This window comes from Canis aureus, chromosome 36, assembly GCF_053574225.1.
Source record: "Canis aureus isolate CA01 chromosome 36, VMU_Caureus_v.1.0, whole genome shotgun sequence".
NCBI lineage: Eukaryota > Metazoa > Chordata > Mammalia > Carnivora > Canidae > Canis > Canis aureus.
In genome coordinates, this window is record NC_135646.1 from 29,406,023 (window position 1) to 29,426,915 (window position 20,893).

The following is a 20,893-nucleotide window of genomic DNA, read 5'->3' on the forward strand; positions in this document are numbered from 1 at the left end:
AAGCAGGCTCCCTGCCTGAGCTGAAGGCAGACACTCAACCACTGAGCCACCCAGGTGTCTGATCCTAATGTCTTCTGATGAGAATTATGTAACTGACGATATCTATCTTTTTGCCCTGGTTTGCAAACTGCGCTGTATCCTTTACATTTGTTGTTCTTGTAAATATAATTAAATAAATGTGACCGAGTGATTGGAAATTAAAAAAAAAAAGAGATGAGTGAAGAATAGGAATGATATTGTCTTCTGGATGACTCTCAAAGCAAAAATAAATTCGCTTCAAATAGATCTGGGGTGGTTCCTAAAAATCTTTTCACTGTAACGTCATGTTAATTTATGAGTTACTACAGTGCTTTCGGTTACTTATAAAATGTAGTTCCACCATCTCGGACTCTCCTTTAAACACCAGCTGGGGGGCGGGGGGGGGGGGGGGGAGGAAGAGGGAGGGGGAGGGGGGGAAGTCAGTTTCACCTTACTTGCCCTTTCTGATGGATTGCTAGCAACTGGCCAGATACAGTGCGCAAAGGACTCCCAAGCTGGCCACTGGCAGCAAAGAGCACCCTGTCATTTGTTGCCCTTTTTTTCCCCTTTCAAACCCAAATACAGGTCTTTGCAATTACTGTGTTTTACCAGGTTCTATCCCGTTAGCTTCAGCATAGCAACACTCTGCTGAAGATAATTTAGATTTTTGATTCTGTCATCGGTGAGGCAGTCAGCCCTTCCTGTGGGCGGGGTAGTGGGGGAGGAAACCGCAGGGACTTCCAACAGGGACCACAAACAAACACCCCTTCCTCATGGGGCTGTGGGTAGGCTGCAGCAGTTCTGCTCCGGGCAGAGAAAGTGCACGAGGGCATGTTGATCCTACAGACATTCAAGGTCTCGGGTGGGTTATACCTGAGTGTACCTCACATCTGCTTATAATCCATGTCACCGCCATGTCACGGCCAGAGTGAACCAGGGCAAGGAGTGGGAAGGGAACGAAACAAATGGAAAAATAATGCAATCTACCAAACATGGTATTAGCTATTTTTTTTTTCCAGATTGATGTCTTTTGCGAAGTGGGCACTGTTAGTATAGAGATACGGTTTCCTAAGCTGACTATTCCAGGGAGCCATCGCACATTTGGGTTTTCCACTTCTGGATCTCTAGTTCTTTTATTCGGTTTGGTTCTGTATTTGGTTGCTTTTTCAGCAGTTGGTATGTTAGTCACACTTAGAAAATACATAAGCTTGCCCTCCTGGAACTTAGAATCTTGGAGAGAATAAGGCCTGAAGACTTCAAAAAACATAATGTAGGGACTGTTGACATAAATGGAGACACATATCATGTTATTTCAGAGACGAGATTAATCACCACAGGATTAAATGGTTCCAGAAGGAGAATATAGGATTTTGGCTTAGTTTTAAGAGTTGCGTAAAGATTTGATATTCAAAGTGAGTAAGGAGCAGCACATGCCATTGAGTAAGCACAATACTTGCCAATGGTATGAGCAAAGGGCCAGAAACAGGCAAATTAAAAGCTTGGGGGTGGGAGTAAAACAATGGATAGAATTTCGCTGGGTCCTGGGACAATGGGGGACAAGGCCAAAAGGTAAGAACATTCTGTGGAGGATCCAGACTAGCAGAGCTGGTGTTTATCCTAACTGCAATGAGAGTTGTCAGGGTTCTTGAGTAGGGACTGAGGGTATCAATGTGGTTAACGTTTTCAAGGACTTAATTTGGCAAACAGTGGAGAGGAAAGGGAAGGGAAGACGGTAGTCGAACTGGTCTTTTGTCGCATTCCAGTTCTGAAGCGATGAGAGCTACGGTGGAGTTTGGTCCATGACAGTAAAACGAAGGACAACAAAGGCACAGGGAAGGAGGCATCCACAGAACTTGATAACAAATGCTGACTCTTCCTAGAGGCAGATTTTCTCCAACATTGTCTTGGGTCCTAAATGCACATAAGTAGGGGGGAAAGGGCGTTTTGTAGCGGCCTGGCATCTCTTTTTACAGAAGGCTGCCACTTTGGTGCCAGGGGTCATTGCTATTGCAGGTTGGTACTGGCTTTGCGAGGCTGAATATGTGACAAGAAAGAGCATAAGCATAGCTTTGGGAGCCTACTGAGATCTTTTTTGTACCCAAGGGCGTCTTATTATTCATGGCTTGATTCAAGTTCCATCTACTTGAAGGCGCCAACTTATCTTGTGGGCATACATTCCAAGAAGATCTCATCTAGGCTGGCCTCCTGGATGCCAGAAAAGAGGTTGAGAGAAAGGGATGTTGCCCCAAGGGACTTTCCAAATAGAGAACTGCTGGTGAAAGGCCCGGAGTTTGGGGAAAGACAAAAGTGCTGAAGTCTGGAAAAGAAAGAATAGCAAGAAAGACAGGATTAGAGGAAGAAATGGGGAACCAGGGCTTTGTAAACTATATTGAGAAATTTGAATTCGGTAAGAAAACCCATCATAGGATTTTGCAAGTGGCAAACACATGATCTGCTTTGAAATAAAAAAAAAAAATCACTCAAACTGTCGTAGGGAGAGCGGATTAAAAGAGCATTAAAGGCAGGGCACCTGGCTGCCTCAGTTGGTATGGCATGCCACTCGAGCTTGGGGCTGTGAGTTCAAGTCCTATGATGAGTGTAGAGATTATTTTTTTAAAAAATTTAAAAAGGGGAGGGGCAATTAAGAGCTTAAGTGAGGGGCACCTGGGTGGCTCAGGGGTTGAGTACCTGCCTTCAGCTCAGGGCGTGACCCCCAGGGTCCTGGGATCGAGTCTTGTGTCAGGCTCCCCGCAGGGAGCCTGCTTCTCCCTCTGCCTGGGTCTCTGCCCGTCTCTGTGTCTCATGAACAGATAAATCTTCAATTTGAAAAAAAGAGTTAAAGTGAAGCAGCCATTTGGGAATCTACTGCAATCATCAAAATGAGGAAAATGTGGGGGATGGTGTAGGAGCTGGAGACAAGTTGGTGGGACTTGGGGCATCGCCAGCAGGAGCACCGAGCGAGCGGGCTGGAGAACAGGTGTGCGGGGGCGGGAGGAGCCCACACCCAGACCCCAAGGGCCTGGACGCTCTGACACGTGCCAGTTCTTCCAACAGGGGGCAGGTTTGAGGGGACAGGTGTCCAGAGGGGACAGGTGTCCGGAGGGGGCAGGTGTCCGGAGGCGACAGGTCCAGACAGGGCAGGTGTCCGGAGGGGACAGGTGTCCGGAGGCGACAGGTCCAGACGGGGCAGGTGTCCGGAGGGGGCAGGTGTCCAGAGGGGGCAGGTGTCAACGGGGCAGGTGTCTGGAGCGGACGCTGCGCGTGCGGGGAGGAGCGCAGGAGCAGGAGCGGGGGCGGGAGCGGGGGCGGGAGCGGGGGCGGGAGCAGGAGCAGGAGCAGGAGCAGGAGCAGGAGCGCCTGCCTCCAGAGCCGCACGGCCGCTGCGCGCGGGGCCGTCGGGTCTCCAGCGCAGCCCGGGCTCGTCCACACCTGGCCGCACCTGGCCGCACCTGGACACCCCCGACGCCGCCTCGCACCGCGGCCCGAGGTGGGGGGGGCGGGGGGCGGGGAGGCTCACACGGGCCGCGCTGGGCGCCGAGCAGGTGCGCCGCCCCCGCGGCTCCGGGGGTGCCCGCCTCCCCGCCCGCCGCCCGCCGCCTGCCTCGGCTCCCCGCCGCGGGGCCCGTGCACCGGCCTGCGAGCCCTGCGAGCCGCCCCTCCGGCCGCCGGGGTCACCGCCGCGGTCACCGCCGGGGTCGCCCGGCCTCGCGCCTCCGCGGGGGGCCCAGCGCCCGGGCTGCGGCGGGTCCGGGGGGAGGGGCGGCGCGCCCGCGGAACAGCCGCGTCCGATTGGCCGAGGCGGCCGCGGCCGCTGATTGGCCGAGGCGGCGGGGGGCGGGGCGCCGGCCTCGGTCTTTTACTCGCCGGGCGCTTCCGCTTTCCCGCACAGTCGCCGAGGGACCCGGGCGCCGCGACCCCCCGGGCCGAGCCCTCGGACCCGGACGCCGCCGAGGCCGGGCCAGCGCCGCGCGTGGTGAGTGGCCTGCTCGCCCGGTGCTCGCGGGGGCGGGGGGCCCGGTGCTCGCGGGGCGGGGCTGGGCGGGGGAGCCCGGGGGGCGGCGCGGGGGGCGGCCCAGCGCTCCCGGGGTCGGGGGGTCGCGGGGTCGGGGCGTCGCGGGGTGCCGGCTCCCCGAGCCTTCAGGCGCTGGCGCCCCGCAGGAAAGGAAGCTCCTAAGACACCCTCCCCCAAACCCTGCCTCTCCCCCTTTCGCCTCCACTCCCCCCACCCCCCGCCTCCACCCTGTCCCCTTCTCACCTCTTCTTCTCCCCGCAGGAAAGTTTCCCTTTTCCCTGTGCCAGCTGGGACGCTCCCACCGTGTGCGTGCAGGCCCGGCCGCCCGTGCCTCGCCAGCAGCCAACAGCTGCCGCTTGGGTTGGATCCTCAGGCCCTCGCGGGCCCCCCGGGAGCAGGTCAGTAGTTGCTCCCGAGGAATGAATGTCCCGTCTGGGACTCTTAGTCCTGCACCGGTGCGTACAGACGGAGCAGCTTAACGTCTTCCTGGAATATAAAAGTTCCTGCAAACCCCCGAGCGATGTCAGTTGTTTAAAAAGTGGTGACTAATACTGAGGATTTGGGGGCCGTGTGTGTGCATGTGTGTGGCTGACTGTGCTCCAAGCGTTTGTATAGGTTGGAAAGGTCATTTTTATGGCACAGAACTAGAGGACTTGAGCCTCCAGCACAATCCCGGATGCAGCTGCTGCTTAACAAGGATGCAGAGCTGAGGCTTGGTGCAGCATAATGTGGTTTGCCCCGTACTCTTTTTTTTTTTTTTTTTTTTTTAAGATTTTATTTATTTATTCATGAGAGACACAGAGAGAGGCAGAGGGAGAAGCAGGCTCCATGCAGGGAACCCGAGGTGGGACTCAATCCCAGGTCTCTGGGGTCACGCCCTGGGCCCAAGGCGGGTGCTCAACCGCTGAGCCACCCAGGGATCCCCTTACCCCCTACTCTTAATTCAATGTGAAATACACTAGATTTCAATTCAGTAAACCTGTTGAACACATACTACGTGCGAGACACCGTGTAATGTACCAAGGATGTTTTTAAAAAAAAAAAAAAAGAAAGAAAGAAAGAAGAGGAGGACACAGTCCTGGCAACTTACTTCACTCAGGGGAGAAATCCTGGAGCTTTATAAGGAGCTGATGCTCCAAGACAGGGTACAGAATGCTGTGGCACACAAGTTAAAGACAGCTTAGTTGTCCCTGGGTAAGTCCCAGATGGCTTTCTGGAAGAAGGGGCATTCACATCTACCTTAGAATAGTGGGAGGATGTAGAGAGGCAGAGATCCCTGGGGAGGCTGTTTCCAAGGGTGGATGACAGCCGGAGCAGCGCCGCAGTGTTGGGCCTAGCCAAAACACAGTAGACCATTTGGCAGTTGGTTTGCTTTGTTAATGGGTGAAAATAGGGTCAGGGTGCACATCAGCCTCGGAACGGGCAAACGGCAGCACTTTTGAGCAAGACAGTGATGTGGTCCAAGTGTGTGCAGCAGGAGGCTAGACTGGGACGTGGTTTGGGAAGCAGGGAGGTGGGAGGTCTTGGGACTGCAGGAAGGAGTCCGTATAGCACTGGAGCTTGAGCATGGTGACGGGGAGGTGGTCATGGCACTCTTCGCATTGGTTACAGGTTTTGTGAGAAGATGACACGGATTCGGAGTTGTTAGCATGAATTTATTAGTTGCCTGCTTTGTGCCCGGTGCTGTGTCTGTACCAGTTCATTCATTCTTAACAGCCACACTGTTGATAGGGAAGTGACTTGCCCGAGGTCCAGCATCTAATAATAGGGGTTATACCGGGGATCCCTGGGTGGCTCAGCAGTTTAGCGCCCACCTTCAGCCCAGGGCGTGATCCTGGAGTCCTGGGATCGAGTCCCACATCGGGCTCCCTGCATGGAGCCTGCTTCTCCCTCTGCCTGTGTCTCTGCCTCTCGCTCTCTCCGTGTCTCTCATGAATAAATAAATAAAATCTTAAAAAAAAAAAAAAAAGGTGTTATACTCCCTCTGGCTGATCTCTGGCCAGTGTAGTTGCTGTAGGCACATCCTTATTAAATAAACACTTAGCAGAGAGGGAAGAGCCACAGATTTGGAGTCTCCCACTCAGGTAAAATTAATTTGAAGTGAAAAATCAGATTCCTGTTGCAGGTATGCCAGAGGGGAGATTTGTGTCCGTTTCTTCTTTTTTTATTTTTAATAAGATTTTATTTTTTCGTGTGAGACACAGAGAGAGAGGCAGAGATACAGGTAGAGGGAGAAGTAGGTTCCATGTGGGGAGCCTGATGTGAGTCTTGATCCAGGACCCCAGGGTCATGACCTGAGCCAGAGGCAGCTGCTCAACCGCTGAGCCACCACCCGGGCATCCCTGTTTGTGTCCATTTCTACTCGTATTGTGATGGCAATGAGTTTTATAGTCCCACCATATTCTTGCTTTTCTTTCCTTGGAAGGAAATTCGTGGAGTAGATGTAACTTCTTGCCTGCACATGTGTGCTTGTCCACACCCTGCACGAAAATCTAGACCCCTTCCCAGAGGCCTGCTGGGACAAGATTCACATATACCCACTCTGCATATTGCAGCTGTGCACTAGTGTAAATCCTAAGTTATGCTGTGGTAATGGGAGGCCCTTTGTTTTCTTCATAGATGCTGGGACTTCCTTAAATTCGGGTTCTGTTTTCATTTCCTTAGAACTGCTATGCAAAAACTGACTTACACTTATCCAAAGAAGTGAAATTATATTTAAATATATTGAAATTATATTTAACAATGTGGTTTCAATCTTTAAATTGTTACTGATATTAAAGACTTTTTGAGCTAGTTTTATTGTTTGTAGTCAGCCAAGAAGAAAATCTGTTTTAAAAGGTACAGGACAAAAATAATTCATTTTACCATATGAATCACAAAATATAAAATACCAGTTTAAAATTCTTCTTCTTCTTAGTTGGGCAGCCCGGTGGCTCAGTGGTTTAGTACCTGCCTTCAGCCTGGGGTGTGATCCTGGAGAACTGGGATCCAGTCCTGCATGGGGCTCCCTGCATGGAGCCTGCTTCTCCCTCTGCCTGTGTCTCTGCCTCTCTCTATCTGTGTGTGTCTCTCATGAATAAATAAATTAAAAATTAAAAAAAAAAAAGCATTTAAAAATAAAATTCTTCGAGTTAAATTACAAATGCACTGTATTTCTTTCTTTCTTTCTTTTTTCTTTTTTTTTTTTTTAAGATTTACTTATTTATTTTAGAGAGTGAGGGCATGTGAACAGGGGGAGGGCTAGAGGGAGAGGGAGAGAATCCCCAGCAGACTCCTCACTGAGCTCAGAGCCCAATGCTGGGGCTCAACCTCAGGACCCTGAGATCTTGACCTGAGCCAAAGTCAGACGTCCAACTGACTGAGCCACCCAGGCACCCCAAATGTACTGTGCTCCTAAGAGAGCAGTTTTTGGAGGGTTCTTAGAATTTGTCTGAAAGTAAATCTAATGAAATACTATTTTCCATTTTTTATATGATGAAAGTCCAGATTCATTCCAAAGTCATATTATGTGCCCAGCACTGTTCTGGAGAGATAGCAGTGAACAGTCCACTTCCCTCCAAATTCTTCCCTTCGCGCGGGGAAAACAGTAATCAAAATAAAAAAGAAAATATATGGTGGGTTAGATGGTGGTAAGTGCTATGGAACAAAACACATCAGGGCAGAGGGAGAGTGTTTATGAGGTGAGAAGTGGTGTCAGTTTAAGCAAAGCATCCAAAAAGGCTTCCCTGGTATGTTGACATTTGAGCAAAAGGCCCAAAGATGTGTTTTCTGGAGAGGAAAAGAATATTAACCCCCAAACCTTAAAAAAAACAGGCTTTAGTGTATAAACATCACTTAAATTATATATTTCAGAGACAAATTACGTTTTGGATTAAGTATGATTTTTTAAAGAAGCATAATGCTAGATAAGGTTTCTTTGGAATTACGGTCTTCCATTCATGATCTGTGTTTTGTGTTTTGTGTCCTTACAGGATGTCCCAGTGGTATGAGCTTCAGCAGCTTGACTCCAAATTCCTGGAGCAGGTTCACCAGCTCTATGATGACTGTTTTCCCATGGAAATCAGACAGTACCTGGCACAGTGGCTAGAAAAACAAGACTGGTAAGAAGGAAGGCTCACTTGAAGTTTTTCTATGCTTTTAAAGTGATTAAGTGACTCGGAGCCACACTGGTTAAAAGATGAATCTCATTGTAGCTGTTTGGATTATCTGTTGCAGAGAAACGTATTGGTTTGAAAAATGGCATTTGACTCTACAAAAGTAAATGGGTTAGTCATTGAGTCTTTTAAGGTAGTTCTGTCCATTTGATTATGATGCATACTCCTAAATGCTTTGGACACGTTAGATAACGCTGGCACCAATTATTTTCCACATTAAGATCCAGGTTATAGAAAGAAGTAAGTTAAAAGAAGTCATTTATAGCTAAATTATGGCGACATATTGATTAGAAATATGAAGATAATAAAATTAGAGGACGTCTCTAAAAACTGATAAGTATTCTGTTTTAAAATTTACTATTTGCTGGGACGCCTGGGTGGCTCAGCGATTGAGCGTCTGCCTTTGGCCCAGGGTGTGACCCCGGGGTCCTGGGATCAAGTCCCACATCGGGCTCCCTGCATGGAGCCTGCTTTTCCCTCGGCCTGTGTCTCTGTCCCTCTCTCTGTGTCTCTCATGAATAAATAAGTAAAATCTTAAAAAAAAAAAAATTTACTATTTGCTGACTGCAAAAATTCTAAATGTTTTTAAAAGTATTTGACGTACAAAGTAAAGGCCCCTACTGTTTTTTTTTTCCCCTCCAGAGATAATTACCATTAGCAGTTTCGTGCACAATCTGAGTTCTGGATTTTTTTTTTTTTTTATAAGATTTTATTCATGAGAGACAGAGAAGGAGAGAGAGAGAGAGAGGCAGAGACACAGGCAGAGGGAGAAGCAGGCTCCATGCAGGGAGCCCGACACAGGACTGGATCCCGGGTCTCCAGGATCACGCCCTGGGCCGAAGGCAGGTGCTAAACTGCTGAGCCACCCAGGCTGCCCCAGAGTTCTGGATTTTTTTATGCTAATTGTGTGTAATAGAAATATAGTACAAACAGCTGTTAAAAACAATGTCAGCCTTAAAAGAAGGAAAAATCCTAAGAAAACGCTAAAAATTTGGCTTCTTGAATAATTTTCATAAGGAAAGCAATGTTTATTTTGTCTGTTTAAAGTAGTATCTAAAATGAAATGTGTGAATTTTAAATCTCCCAGGGAGCATGCTGCTAATGATGTTTCATTTGCCACCATCCGTTTTCACGACCTCCTATCACAGCTGGATGATCAGTATAGTCGCTTTTCTTTGGAGAATAATTTTTTGTTGCAGCATAACATAAGGAAAAGCAAGCGTAACCTTCAGGTATGACTTGGTTTTTGCATTTTAGCCAAAATGTTCCCAAGCCTACATAAGAGTCTTCTTCACTGAGTGAATATTCTTGAGCATGCATTTTATTGGTATTTTTTAAAGTTTCAGAGCTGGTAAATAAACTCCCTTTGTATAGCTAATATTTTACAGCATATAAGCAGAGTAAAATATCAGTTCATTTTGTAAACATACAGGGAATTTTGAGGTTTAGATGTATCACCTGCGAGGTGTCCGTAATTCTGAGAGAAATGTGATGCTGTCACCTGTTTTACTAAACATTGTTGAAATTGAAACCCAAGGGAAGGGGTCCCATTGTCAAAGCAGTGAGCTGTAGTAACATGTAGAAGCTCAAAGGAACTTAGTGTGAATCTGGTCTAAGTCCTTGGTATAAAAAAATAAAAATAAAAATAAGTCCTTGGTATACAGATGAAGAAGAAGCCCGGAAAAGTTTGACGTTCCTGAGGCCTGATACTGAGTTGGTGAATTGGAGCTAGATCCACCTTTCCTTGCTTTTGGAAGATTTGCTCTCCCACAGATGGGATGGTCCCAGGGAGTCCCAGGCAGGAGAGAATGGGCTACAGAATTTCAGGAGTTCCTTAAGCCTGGCTACTGTATTTACTTCTATATTAACAGAATTTTTCTGTTTCCATGGAAACGAGAGCGATTGTTTTCTTGTTTCATACAACACAATCGGGGATCCCTGGGTGGCCCAGCGGTTTGGCGCCTGCCTTTGGCCCAGGGCGTGATCCTGGAGACCCGGGATCAAGTCCCACGTCGGGCTCCCGGTGCATGGAGCCTGCTTCTCCCTCTGCCTGTGTCTCTGCCTCTCTCTCTCTCTCTCTCTCTGTGACTATCATAAATAAATTAAAAAAAAAAAATCAGTCATACAACACAATCAAACTGTTCAACTTAGGTAATTAGAAGGTTTTTCTTCTTTTGTGAACATATCTATGATTACATAATACCAGTGACAGGGGAAGGCAGCTTAAATTTACAGAAATTTGCTCTGCTATAGACTTTGTTTGAACGTGCCTATTATTGAAGAGCCCCCCGATTGCTAGTATTTTGCAACCCGCGTTGACAAGGATATAGGAAAACTGAAAAGAGTATCTTTGACTAATTCAATACAGAGACTAGCAGATAAATTAATTGAGAAATGGCATAGTTTTTGTATCATTTGCATTGTCTCAGGATCCTAATGGAACATAAATGGCTTCATGAAGAACAGAAATTAAAAAGTCATTAGAGGAACCATGTTTGAAAATACTTGGTTTTTTAAATCAAGAAATAACTTAGATACCTACACTTATTGGAAAGCTTTTGTCATAATTTATGAAAAGAATATTTTGATTTTACCAAAAATAGCTTGTGTAAGAATTTAATAAATTCAAGATGAGTTATCTCAGTAGATAGAAACAAATGCAATTTATAATATACAATGGCTTAAACATTCTGAAATTTCATTTGTTCTTATTCTAACAATCCCTATCTAGGATAATTTTCAGGAAGACCCAATACAGATGTCTATGATCATCTATAACTGTCTGAAGGAGGAAAGGAAGATCCTGGAAAATGCCCAGAGATTCAATCAGGTACTTTTTTTCTAATTAAACACCGAAGATTATAGTAAAATAAAAAATTCATTCATTTATCCAACAAATATTATCAACACCCCTGTGCAAGCCAGTAGTGAATAGTCCTCTGATTTGACAGCCCCAGAAAATGGGAAAGATCAGATACAGAGATTTGATGGGACCCAGGCTGTAAGAAAGGACTGTAATCTAATGGAAGTCATTCTGGTGGGGGAGAGAAATAAAACATAAACAGAATAGCTTCAGATAATGGTAATTACTATGCAGATACCAAAGCAGGATGCTGTGAGAGAGTACTGGAGTATTCGGGGATGGGTTTGTGTCTTTGTTTTATTTTTTAAAAATATTTTATGTATTTATTCATGAGAGACACAGGCAGAGGGAGAAGCAGGCTCCCAGCAGGGAGCCCGATGCGGGACTCGATCCCGGGACCCTGGATCATGAACTGAGCCAAAAGCAGGCGCTCAACCACTGAGCCACCCGGGTGCCCTGGGGTTGTGTCTTTAGATCCTGCAGGAAGCTTCTCTGAGCCCTGGGGCAGAGAAGGAAGCAGGCCGACTGAGAGCTCGTGCAGCGGCAGCCCGAGGAAGTGGAAGTGTCCTCGGAGAAGGTGCAGTGGGTAGAGGTAGGAGGTGGGCGGATGAGGTTATGGATATGGTACCAGCGTGGCTTACGTTGAGCATCAGAGGTGGGAGTGAGGGAAAGGGGAAAACAGGATGATTTGGTGGTTTGAAACCTGAGTCACTTGGACATATTGTTTATCGAGCTGGGAAGGAAAGAAAGGACAGGAGTCGGACTTCTGTAGGACCTGGTATGTTTTGGAGAAGAACAAGTTGTTGGGAAAATCAAGAGCTTTGTTTTGAATAGGGTCGAATTTAAATCTTAAATATATAAGGCATCCAAACGGAATGAGTCAGACTTTGTTTTAGTGCCAAGATTTTTTTTTTTTTTTTTTTTTTTTTTTAGTACCAAGATTCTTGATTGTGGTTTTACTAGTACTATTATGAGCCTACCTGGCGATTAGGGTTCAGATTTTTAAAGTTGCCACGGCATCTGTTTATTCCTTTCCTGGATGAGGGGGTGGTGGGAACAACCCAGAAGGCAGGTCGCTGTGACACCACCGCGTGGGTGGTTCTGGCTAAGACCCTTCCAGGATGAGGGGACACCGTGCCCGTGTACTAGAGCCCAAGTAGCGGTGCTGAATGCCATTCTCCATGCACATTCTGGGCATTTGACCCAGTCCTTGGGCATCTGCTGCTTCCCTGGGCGTTTCGTTCCTGTCACATTGAAAGCACCTTGCTGTGCTGAGCAGGTAAAGATCAGCATTATTTGTTCTCATGTCAAGCTAGTCCGTCTGCTTCATGGCCTATGAACCTAAGTGCGTGCGTGCCGGTGTTGGCCACCCGGCCTCCCCGCAGGAGGTGTGCGTGTCAGCGTGGCCCTCTGCACCTGGGAGGTGTCCAGCAGGACCGTTGTGGTTGTGTGACATTTTTGTCTTAAGGATGCTATGCGATGGGCTGGCCGCTCCTGTGTCCACCTTGAGAGGACTGCCCGGAGCAGAGGGAGGCAGAGTGGGCCTCCCTCCTTGGCACCCAGGCATCCCTCGCCTCACATTTGGCCCCTTTGGGAGGCGGAGCACGCAACATCTTCTCTCCCAAATCAGCTCCTCTTTGGGTCTAGAAGACTCACCAGCTTTGGTCTCCCCTTTAAAGAATGTCGGTGATCTGGGAGACGATCATTTCAAGCCCCTCGGAAGACACCTGCGTTATCAGTGAACACCTTCAAGGAGGTTTAGTTGGTTGTCCAGCTGAGAACGAGAAGCAAGGGCTTCTTTGGGTTTGAGGGAAGGATCCAGATGTCTGAGGCCATCGGGGAAAGGGAAGAGACACTGACATTACCCAGCCTCCTCTGAGCTGGGAAATTGAGAAACCTTCCTTTGCTGTTTCTCCCCTGGTTGAAGCAACCACATGTTTTTAATGCGGCCGGCCATTACTCATCCTGACACACCATGTGTGGGGTGTGGCGATGGCCGTATTTGCTTCAAAGTAACCTCATTTTGGGGCCAGAGGCACAGGGGAAATCTGATGAAACAAAAATGTTCATGAATGGACAGACGGCTGGGGAACTGATGGGTACACGGGGATTCAGGAAGTTCAACAGGTTAAAAACATGCAAACTTCAGAGTCCGTTCAGAGCTTTTAAAGAGCGCAGAATTCTGTAGAAACATCAGGATAGGAAAATCTGGTTCCTGTTATTTTTTTTGTCTTAACAGAAGAACTTTAGAAAGTATGTAGATACTTCTTAGTAGACTACAAATTTTTGTTTGCCACCATTTTAGAACACCAGGCTTTCGTGTGTGTGTGGGTGTGGGTGTGTGTGTGTGTGGGGTGAAAAACTATATGTATGGATAAAATTGAGGTTCATAGGGTTCACCACAGTGAGTGGTGTAAGGAAAGACCTAGAGGCACCTGGATGGCTCAGCGGTTGAGCGTCTGCCTTCGGCCCAGGCCATGACCCCAGGGTCCCAGGATCGAGTCCCATGTTGGGCTCCCTGCATGGAGCCTGCTTCTCCCTCGCCTGTGTCTCTGCCTCTCTCTCCGTGCCTCTCATAAATAAATCAAATCTTTAAAAAAAAAAAAAAAAAAAAAAGACATAAAGTGGCTCTCAGGGTTCCCTTTGTGTTACGTCCTTGTGATCCTCAGCAATAGCAGACTTACCATATACCACAGGCTTATTTCCGGGCCTGTGCTAAATGCTTTATAAACAGGATTTCAAAGCTGTCACTGAAATTAAGTCCTCTTATCCCCATTTTACAGATGAAAAAGACTAAGACTGAGGGGCCACGTGCTTTGCCCCAGGCCACAGAGCTAACGAGTCAGAATTGTCTGACTACAACCCGCTCAGTAGAGAAGTGTCTTAATCTCTCTTGGGGTTTCAGACTCATGAGGTGGGAGAGGAGTCCCATGCTGCTTGGGGCTCTGACACCCGCAGGGTGCCTGTCACATGTCCTCTTCCTTGGAAGCTGCTTGTTCATCGAGGGGGAGGCCGCCTCAGTCCCCAAGCAGACTTCTCCTTGGTCTAGGGCACATGAGAAACCCGGTTCTTTTTTTTTTTTTTTTTTTTTTTTATTTATTTATGATAGTCACACAGAGAGAGAGAGAGAGAGAGAGAGAGAGAGGCAGAGACATAGGCAGAGGGAGAAGCAGGCTCCATGCAGGGAGCCCGACGTGGGATTCGATCCCGGGTCTCCAGGATCACGCCCTGGGCGAAAGGCAGGCGCGCCAAGCCACTGCGCCACCCAGGGATCCCAACCCGGTTCTAATTAAAACCCTCCAAACAAGGCGGGTAGAGGTGCTGGTGAGCAGTGAGAAAATACAAGAAGACCGCAGAGGTCCCTCGCGACTTTAACAGTTGGTGCAAAGCTTTTACTTAGACTCCAGTTAGTTCACAGGCAGTGTGATGATAGCTTCAGGTGTGCAGTGGGGGGGTCAGCACCTCTGTACCCACCTTCCCACCTTCCCGTGGTTTCCTGATTCTCTTGGCTTGTCCGACAGTGAACAAGTCAAAGATCCCGGTCTCTGGAAGTAGTATCAGAATCACAGGTGTAGGGCGGTCATAGTGATCTTGTTGGTGTTTCTAAAATACTTGATGGGAAAATGCTTAACAGCCACCCAGCAGTGGGGTGAAGGAGGGAGCGGGGCAGGGGAGCGACATCGGAGCACCCAGGGTGTGGGAGGAGCTGGGCCCCGACTGCTGAAGCTTCTTTGTGGAGCCCACGCTCCTTAGGCCTCTGCCACAGTTGCCAGAGCTTTTCCACCCAGCATTTCCCAGTGTGAAAGCGGGAAGAGACTTGGTAGCTGGCACTGCGGCTGCACTCGCATGTCCACTTTGTCCCCATTTGCTAAATTAACCCTTGACGGTGTGGGAGGAAGGGCCTGGTCCCTGCGACCGGGTGAAGTAGCCCAGCTGTCAGGAGAGCCCGCAGCGCAGGGCGTCCACGTCGGGCTCCCAGCAGACACCAGCACAGATGCCTCTCAGGGCTGCAGCTCATTCTGAATGGCCGGGGCACCTGGGCGGCCTAGTGGGTTAAGCATCTGCCTCCAGGGTCCTGGGGTCGAGCCCACATGGGGCTCCCTGCTCAGGGCAGAGTCTGCTCCTCCCTCTCCCCCTGCTTGTGCTATCTCTCTCTCTCTCTCTCAGAAGTAAATAAAATCTTACAAACAAACATGTGTTTGAATGGCCAGAGCAGCCCCGTTTATTTCTGAGTGACACGTGGCACCTGGAGATAGCAGTCATTTTATTTTTTCAGCAGTCATTTTAATATATTTTTTTAATACACACTTTACACAGATAAAATTCAGATGCTTTGAACTTCGGTGATTCCAGAGGATATAAAATGAGGGAAAACTTCCAGAGTTTTCTGTAAACAATAACTTTGATTACCTAAATGTACTAAAGATAGAGCAAAAGATACTATAGGCCAATTTCCCGTATGAATAATCGACGTAAAGTCCCAAATAAAATAGTTCATTGATCAGAATTCAATAATACATTAAGAAAAAAGTATATTATGACCAAGTGGGATTTATTCCAGATTATAATTACAGAGTAAATTGTGCCTGGGAAATGCATTAATGTAATTCATTATGTAAATAGATATAAGGGGGGGGAAGCCTATGCTTATCTCCATAGTTATTGAAAAGAGCTGACAAAACCCAAAACCCATCCCTGATAAAAGACAGTAAAAAAACACGAACTGCTAGATACCTCTTCAGCATATTAAAATATACACCTCTCAGTTCTGTAGACAGTGTGTCCCGTAGTTCAGAAAACCTCAGTTAAGTAAGTCAGAACCAGGGCAGAGATGTTCATGCATCTCTATTTCCACTGCTACTTAAATAACATTATGTTATTTGCCAATACAGTTGGACAAGAGAAGATCGTTAGAGGCATAAGAATCCAAAGACAACATCATAAAGATATTGGCTCTCCCTGAATCATTCATAATTTTAATGTGATCCCAATAGAAATAACAAGTCGCTTTCTGAAGCTGTGAAAGTCATCAGGAAAATAAACGTGCAGGAACAGCAAGGAAGCTCGTGGAGAAGTTCAGCAGTAAGACGGGCCCATCCCTGCTAGATATACCCCAAACTCTCTATAAGTAAACACTGTTCAGGGGTTTGGGTTTAGGAAGAGAAAGACTTGTGGGAAAGCAGAGAAAATCTACAACTTAAACCCAAGTAGATAAGGAAATTTGTGTGCTAAAAGTGACAAAGCTCTGGGGAAAATACGAACTTTTCACTGAATCTTAAGACAAAGGGAAGAAGTTACAATTGTATCCACTCTTCACAGTAAACGCAAGAATCAACTTCAAATGAATTAGAGATTTTAAGGAATAAAGAAACCATGCAAGTGGAAAATCCAGATATAAAAGAAGAAAACACTAGCAAGTTTGAATATGTAAAAATACTCACATGGAATCTGTGCCATGTAGGACTCTATGTAAGAAAGTTTGATGGGCACACTTTTTGCCATGGGAGGGGCTTTAACTCTAAACAAAAATAGCATCTTTTTAGAATCCAGTCTGTAGGAGAACAGTCTCCGGTTTACCACTCCACCGCCTGGGTGTGGGACGTTACCTGACCTTGACTTAACACCTAGTAAGCCATGCTGTGAGGATAAACGGGAACACCTTAGGTCATGAACGCACAGACACTGCTACGTCGGAGTCTTCTGATCATCAAGGATGAGGACTGAACACTGATGTGCCTGCACTGATGATCACTCTTATGTTAGCAGATACCCACTGAAGTCCTGAATGGCAGTGCTGTTCAATTGATAGGCCTCTGACTCACCTGGGGTCTTGTCAGAATGGGGCTTCTGATGCGGTCATCAGATCAGGACCCAACAGTCTGCACCTCCAGCAGGCTCCCAGGTGGTAGGCGCCGCTGGTCTGGGTACCACACTGTGACTTGCGAGGTTTTAAGACAAATAGGTACAGGGTTAATGAGAATAACCTTGTCTACAAAATTTGAGAAACCCTGAGATAAACTTCCTGTGTGGTACGATGCAACCGTATGGGTTAATGGACAATTGCAGAAATCCTCTGTTTACAGTAGACCTGAGCGGAGCTTCGTCTTTCTGTAGCCTTTTTAATAGTTTACCAGTGTTTTCTGGGGTCTTGAGAACTGAGTGGTTTCGTGTCACTGCTCACGTGGGAAGCTTGTAGGAAGGTCTGAGAGGTCTGGGAGGGAGGTGTGCACAGGGTATGGACTTGACTTTGGAGACTAACCAGCAGCTGACTACAACGGAGGAGAGGAGTTAACCAGTTGTTAACCACGCACCACCTCCCATTACAGGCGCAGTCGGGGAACGTTCAGAGCACTGTGATGTTAGACAAGCAGAAGGAGCTTGACAGCAAAGTGAGAAACGTGAAGGACAAAGTTATGGTGAGTATTGAGTAAATATGTATGTCTAGCCTCTAGCTTTTTTGTAGACAGGAAAAGGTTTCAATTGCTGGCGTGTAAACGTGGTGGTTTCAGCCTTCTACGTAGCTGAGGAGAAGAGGTTTGCTTAAGTTCCAAACCACGAGGAAACAAATTGGCTAAACCAACGAGCAGATAGACCTTTATGGCCGCTGCTCTAACTTCCAGACATTGAGCTTATCTCTCTTTTCCTTTGCAAGATTGTGCAGGAACTGCTGACTTTGCCCCACTGCTCGGTAAACTGGGTGTTGCTGCTCTGCGTAGCCTTTTATGTGCACGCTTCTCCAATTGGGGTGTTCCTGGGCTCACACAGAGGCCTGGGTGAACGTGGCCCATCTTTCTCAAGCACCTGTTTTATTCTAAGACTTGGAAGGGGAACAAAGACTTTTTGCTAAAAGAAATTCTGATAACATTTCTGATTAAAAGAAAATACAACAATTTTAAGATGAAACCTACAAGAGAACTGAATCTGCGGAGGAGAGGGCTGCTCCGGTGCCCTTGGGAGCACGTGTTCACCGCTCTCCTCTGTTAGGGCTGTTGACTGGAAGGGAGAAGTAGTCCTGCGGGGCAGCAGGCCTGAGTCTGGGAAGGGCCCTGAGCTAGGCGTGCCATCTCACCTAGGCATCTGGGTCTCACCAGCATGGACTGGACTTTGTGCTTCAGGCAGGGTCTTTCCAAACTCCAGAGTCTTGGAAGCAACTTTATCCTGCAGCCTCCCAAGGAAACACTTCATTCAAGTAGAAATCAAGTGAGCCCAGTCTGAAAATAACTGTACATTTTCCTCTTAAAAATTATTATGTGCTTATTAAGGAAATAGACAGTATTATGTATGTGATTAGAATTTTGCAAGTTGAATTCATATTTGAGGATTGTCACCGTGCTTTTCTGGGTCCCATTGACCTATAGTAATCTTATTTCCTAAAGTCTCTGGAAGCTGATTGGTGGAAAACCTGTTTATATCCTTATTTGTAGTGTATAGAGCACGAGATCAAGACCCTAGAAGATTTACAGGATGAATATGATTTTAAGTGCAAAACCTTGCAGAACCGAGGTAAGAGTCAACGTTTGGCTGGCTGTCACTTCTGTGTACACTCGATGAGGAAGGCAAGTAGGTCTTCGTGTTTGTCAGATGTTTTATGACTCTGAATTGCTAGTTTGGGCCTCTTGATGATGCAAGCCAGGGTCTTAACCTCTGTACTGGTGACATTTTGAGCCAGGTAATTTCTTGTTGTGAGGGGCTGTCCTGTGTGTTCTAGGATGTTTAGCAGCATCCCTGACTTTTACCCACCAGGTGGCAGTAGAACTATCTCAAATCCCCTGGTGGGTGGGAACAGAGCAGTCTCCAGCCTTTGCCAGCTGCTGGGGTAGGGGTGGGGCCAGTATCATCCTCCCCCCCCCCCCCCGCCCCCCTTGACAAGGGCTGGTCTCCTGTGGCTTCTTGTACCTAGCCCGCAGATGGACTTAGACTGACAGGTGTGTGGAGCTTGCCTGCTGGAAGCTCTCCCAGACACTGCAGCTTCCTACGTACACTTCACAGAGAAGTTCAGCATCGCTCTTCATGTTCTAAAGCCATCTCGCTCCATTTTGTTGTTGCTCATCTTTAACGATGACAGACTATCAAGTGAAAAGAACCCAAATGCGTGCATTATGTAAAACATGGGAGGCATTACTGTGACCCTGGTGACCGCTTGGAGGACGCCAAGGGTAATCTGGAAAGATTATTAGGATAATCTGAGGGCTGGTGTGAGAGAAAGGAACCTGAGCTACTGCTTCTCAATTGTGGGCTTGTCTTTCAAAGCTACAGATACACTTTGTATACATTCTTTATCTGAGATTTTCAATTTTGTCACTTGTATTTATTTAAGTAACATTCTAACAATGACTCAAGAGCCAACTGGTACTGTTTCCAGTTTACTTGGGTCACTGGAAACGAGTACTTTGTTTCAGCCTGTCCAGCTTCTATACTTAGGGCATTTCTCTCCTTCAATCAAAACTGAAGACGAAACTTTGATCTGTCAGCTGATAGTGTTTGGGTTATATTTCTTCTAAGTGTATGTGAACCTTCGATTTAGTTGATTTTGTTTTTTTTACATTTACATTTATCTGCTCTCTCCCTCATGTCGCAGAACATGAAGCCAATGGTGTGGCAAAGAACGATCAGAAGCAAGAACAGATGTTGATCCAGAAGATGTATTTAATGCTTGACAATAAGAGAAAGGTAGTGATTTGCTTTCCAGAATAACCTGTTGCTTTTATCACAGACTATAAATAATAGGCCTGAAGTTTAGAAGAGAGGAAAAATTATTTTTATTTATTTATTTTTTTTGAAAAATTATTTTTATAACCACTTGGTTTAGAGCCCCAGTTGAGCTATTATTTGCTTTGCTTTTAAAAAAGATTTTTAAATTCAATGATTAGGGCAGCCCAGGTGGCTCAGCAGTTTAGCACTGCCTTCAGCCCAGGACGTGACCCCTGGGTCCTGGGATCGAGTCCTGCATCAGGCTCGCCGCAGGGAGCCTGCTTCTCCCTCTGCCTGTGTCTCTGCCTCTCTCTCTCTGTCTCTCATGAATAGTCTTTTTAAAAAAATAAGTAAATTCAGTGATTAAAGATGAATTTACCTCACTGTGTGTCTTCCTCTCCCTTTAGGAAGTAGTTCTCAAAATAATAGAGTTGTTGAACGTCACAGAACTTACCCAGAAAGCCCTGATTAATGATGAACTGGTGGAGTGGAAGCGGAGACAGCAGAGCGCCTGCATTGGGGGACCCCCCAATGCTTGTCTCGATCAGCTGCAGAACTGGTAAGCTGCTCCTAATCCGACTGGCCGACCCTGTGAACTCAAAGTGCGCATTCGAGTGGTTAGTGGAAGGGACCCCGTCAGAACTTTGGTTTAGACTGTGGTTTAGTCCGGCTTCTTCTGGCCCTGGAAGCACTTGAAAAGCACACGCTGTTCATGCCTGTGGCCGAGTTCAGCCAAGTTCTGCTTGGTTGGGAGCACGCCCCTCCCCACTGTCCATGCACCATGGGACACGTCATTTGTGCCAAAACGCTGGCGACATAGTCACAGAACACATTTGGTGACTTGAGCCCTGTGTCTTATTGAAAACAAGACCACGTAAGACATTTTCCAGGTTTGCATGAAATAATAGTCTGGGTCACTCATTCAGTCCTCCATCTCGGAAACGCTTGCTAGAGGCTGTGTGCCCGGCCCTGGGCTAGGCCCTAGGAGTGCGCGACCAGGGATTCTCCGTCCTTCCAGTAAGGAGTCTCTGTGTGGGGGCGGGACCCAGGTGTGCTCCTGTGCAGTAGAAGGCTGCTGGCGGAGGTCTGCGGAGGCGAGGGGAGGAGTCATCGGGGAAGGTTTCCCGGGAAGTGGCCCTGCAGTGACGTGACCCG

General features: G+C 47.3%; 1 protein-coding gene across 1 annotated transcript in view; it reads left to right on the forward strand.

The window, feature by feature from the left end:
- Nucleotides 1–3,840: 3,840 nt before the first annotated feature.
- The window catches only part of STAT1 (signal transducer and activator of transcription 1), a 40,493-nt gene continuing 23,440 nt past the window's right edge, over nt 3,841–20,893 (forward strand). The window contains exons 1-9 of the mRNA XM_077885341.1: nt 3,841–3,991; nt 4,292–4,428; nt 8,002–8,130; nt 9,272–9,416; nt 10,916–11,014; nt 17,374–17,463; nt 18,472–18,550; nt 19,626–19,717; nt 20,146–20,297. Of these exons, the coding sequence (XP_077741467.1) occupies nt 8,003–8,130; nt 9,272–9,416; nt 10,916–11,014; nt 17,374–17,463; nt 18,472–18,550; nt 19,626–19,717; nt 20,146–20,297 (785 nt within the window). The 5' untranslated portion in view covers nt 3,841–3,991; nt 4,292–4,428; nt 8,002. The remainder of the gene's footprint in view (nt 3,992–4,291; nt 4,429–8,001; nt 8,131–9,271; nt 9,417–10,915; nt 11,015–17,373; nt 17,464–18,471; nt 18,551–19,625; nt 19,718–20,145; nt 20,298–20,893) is intronic.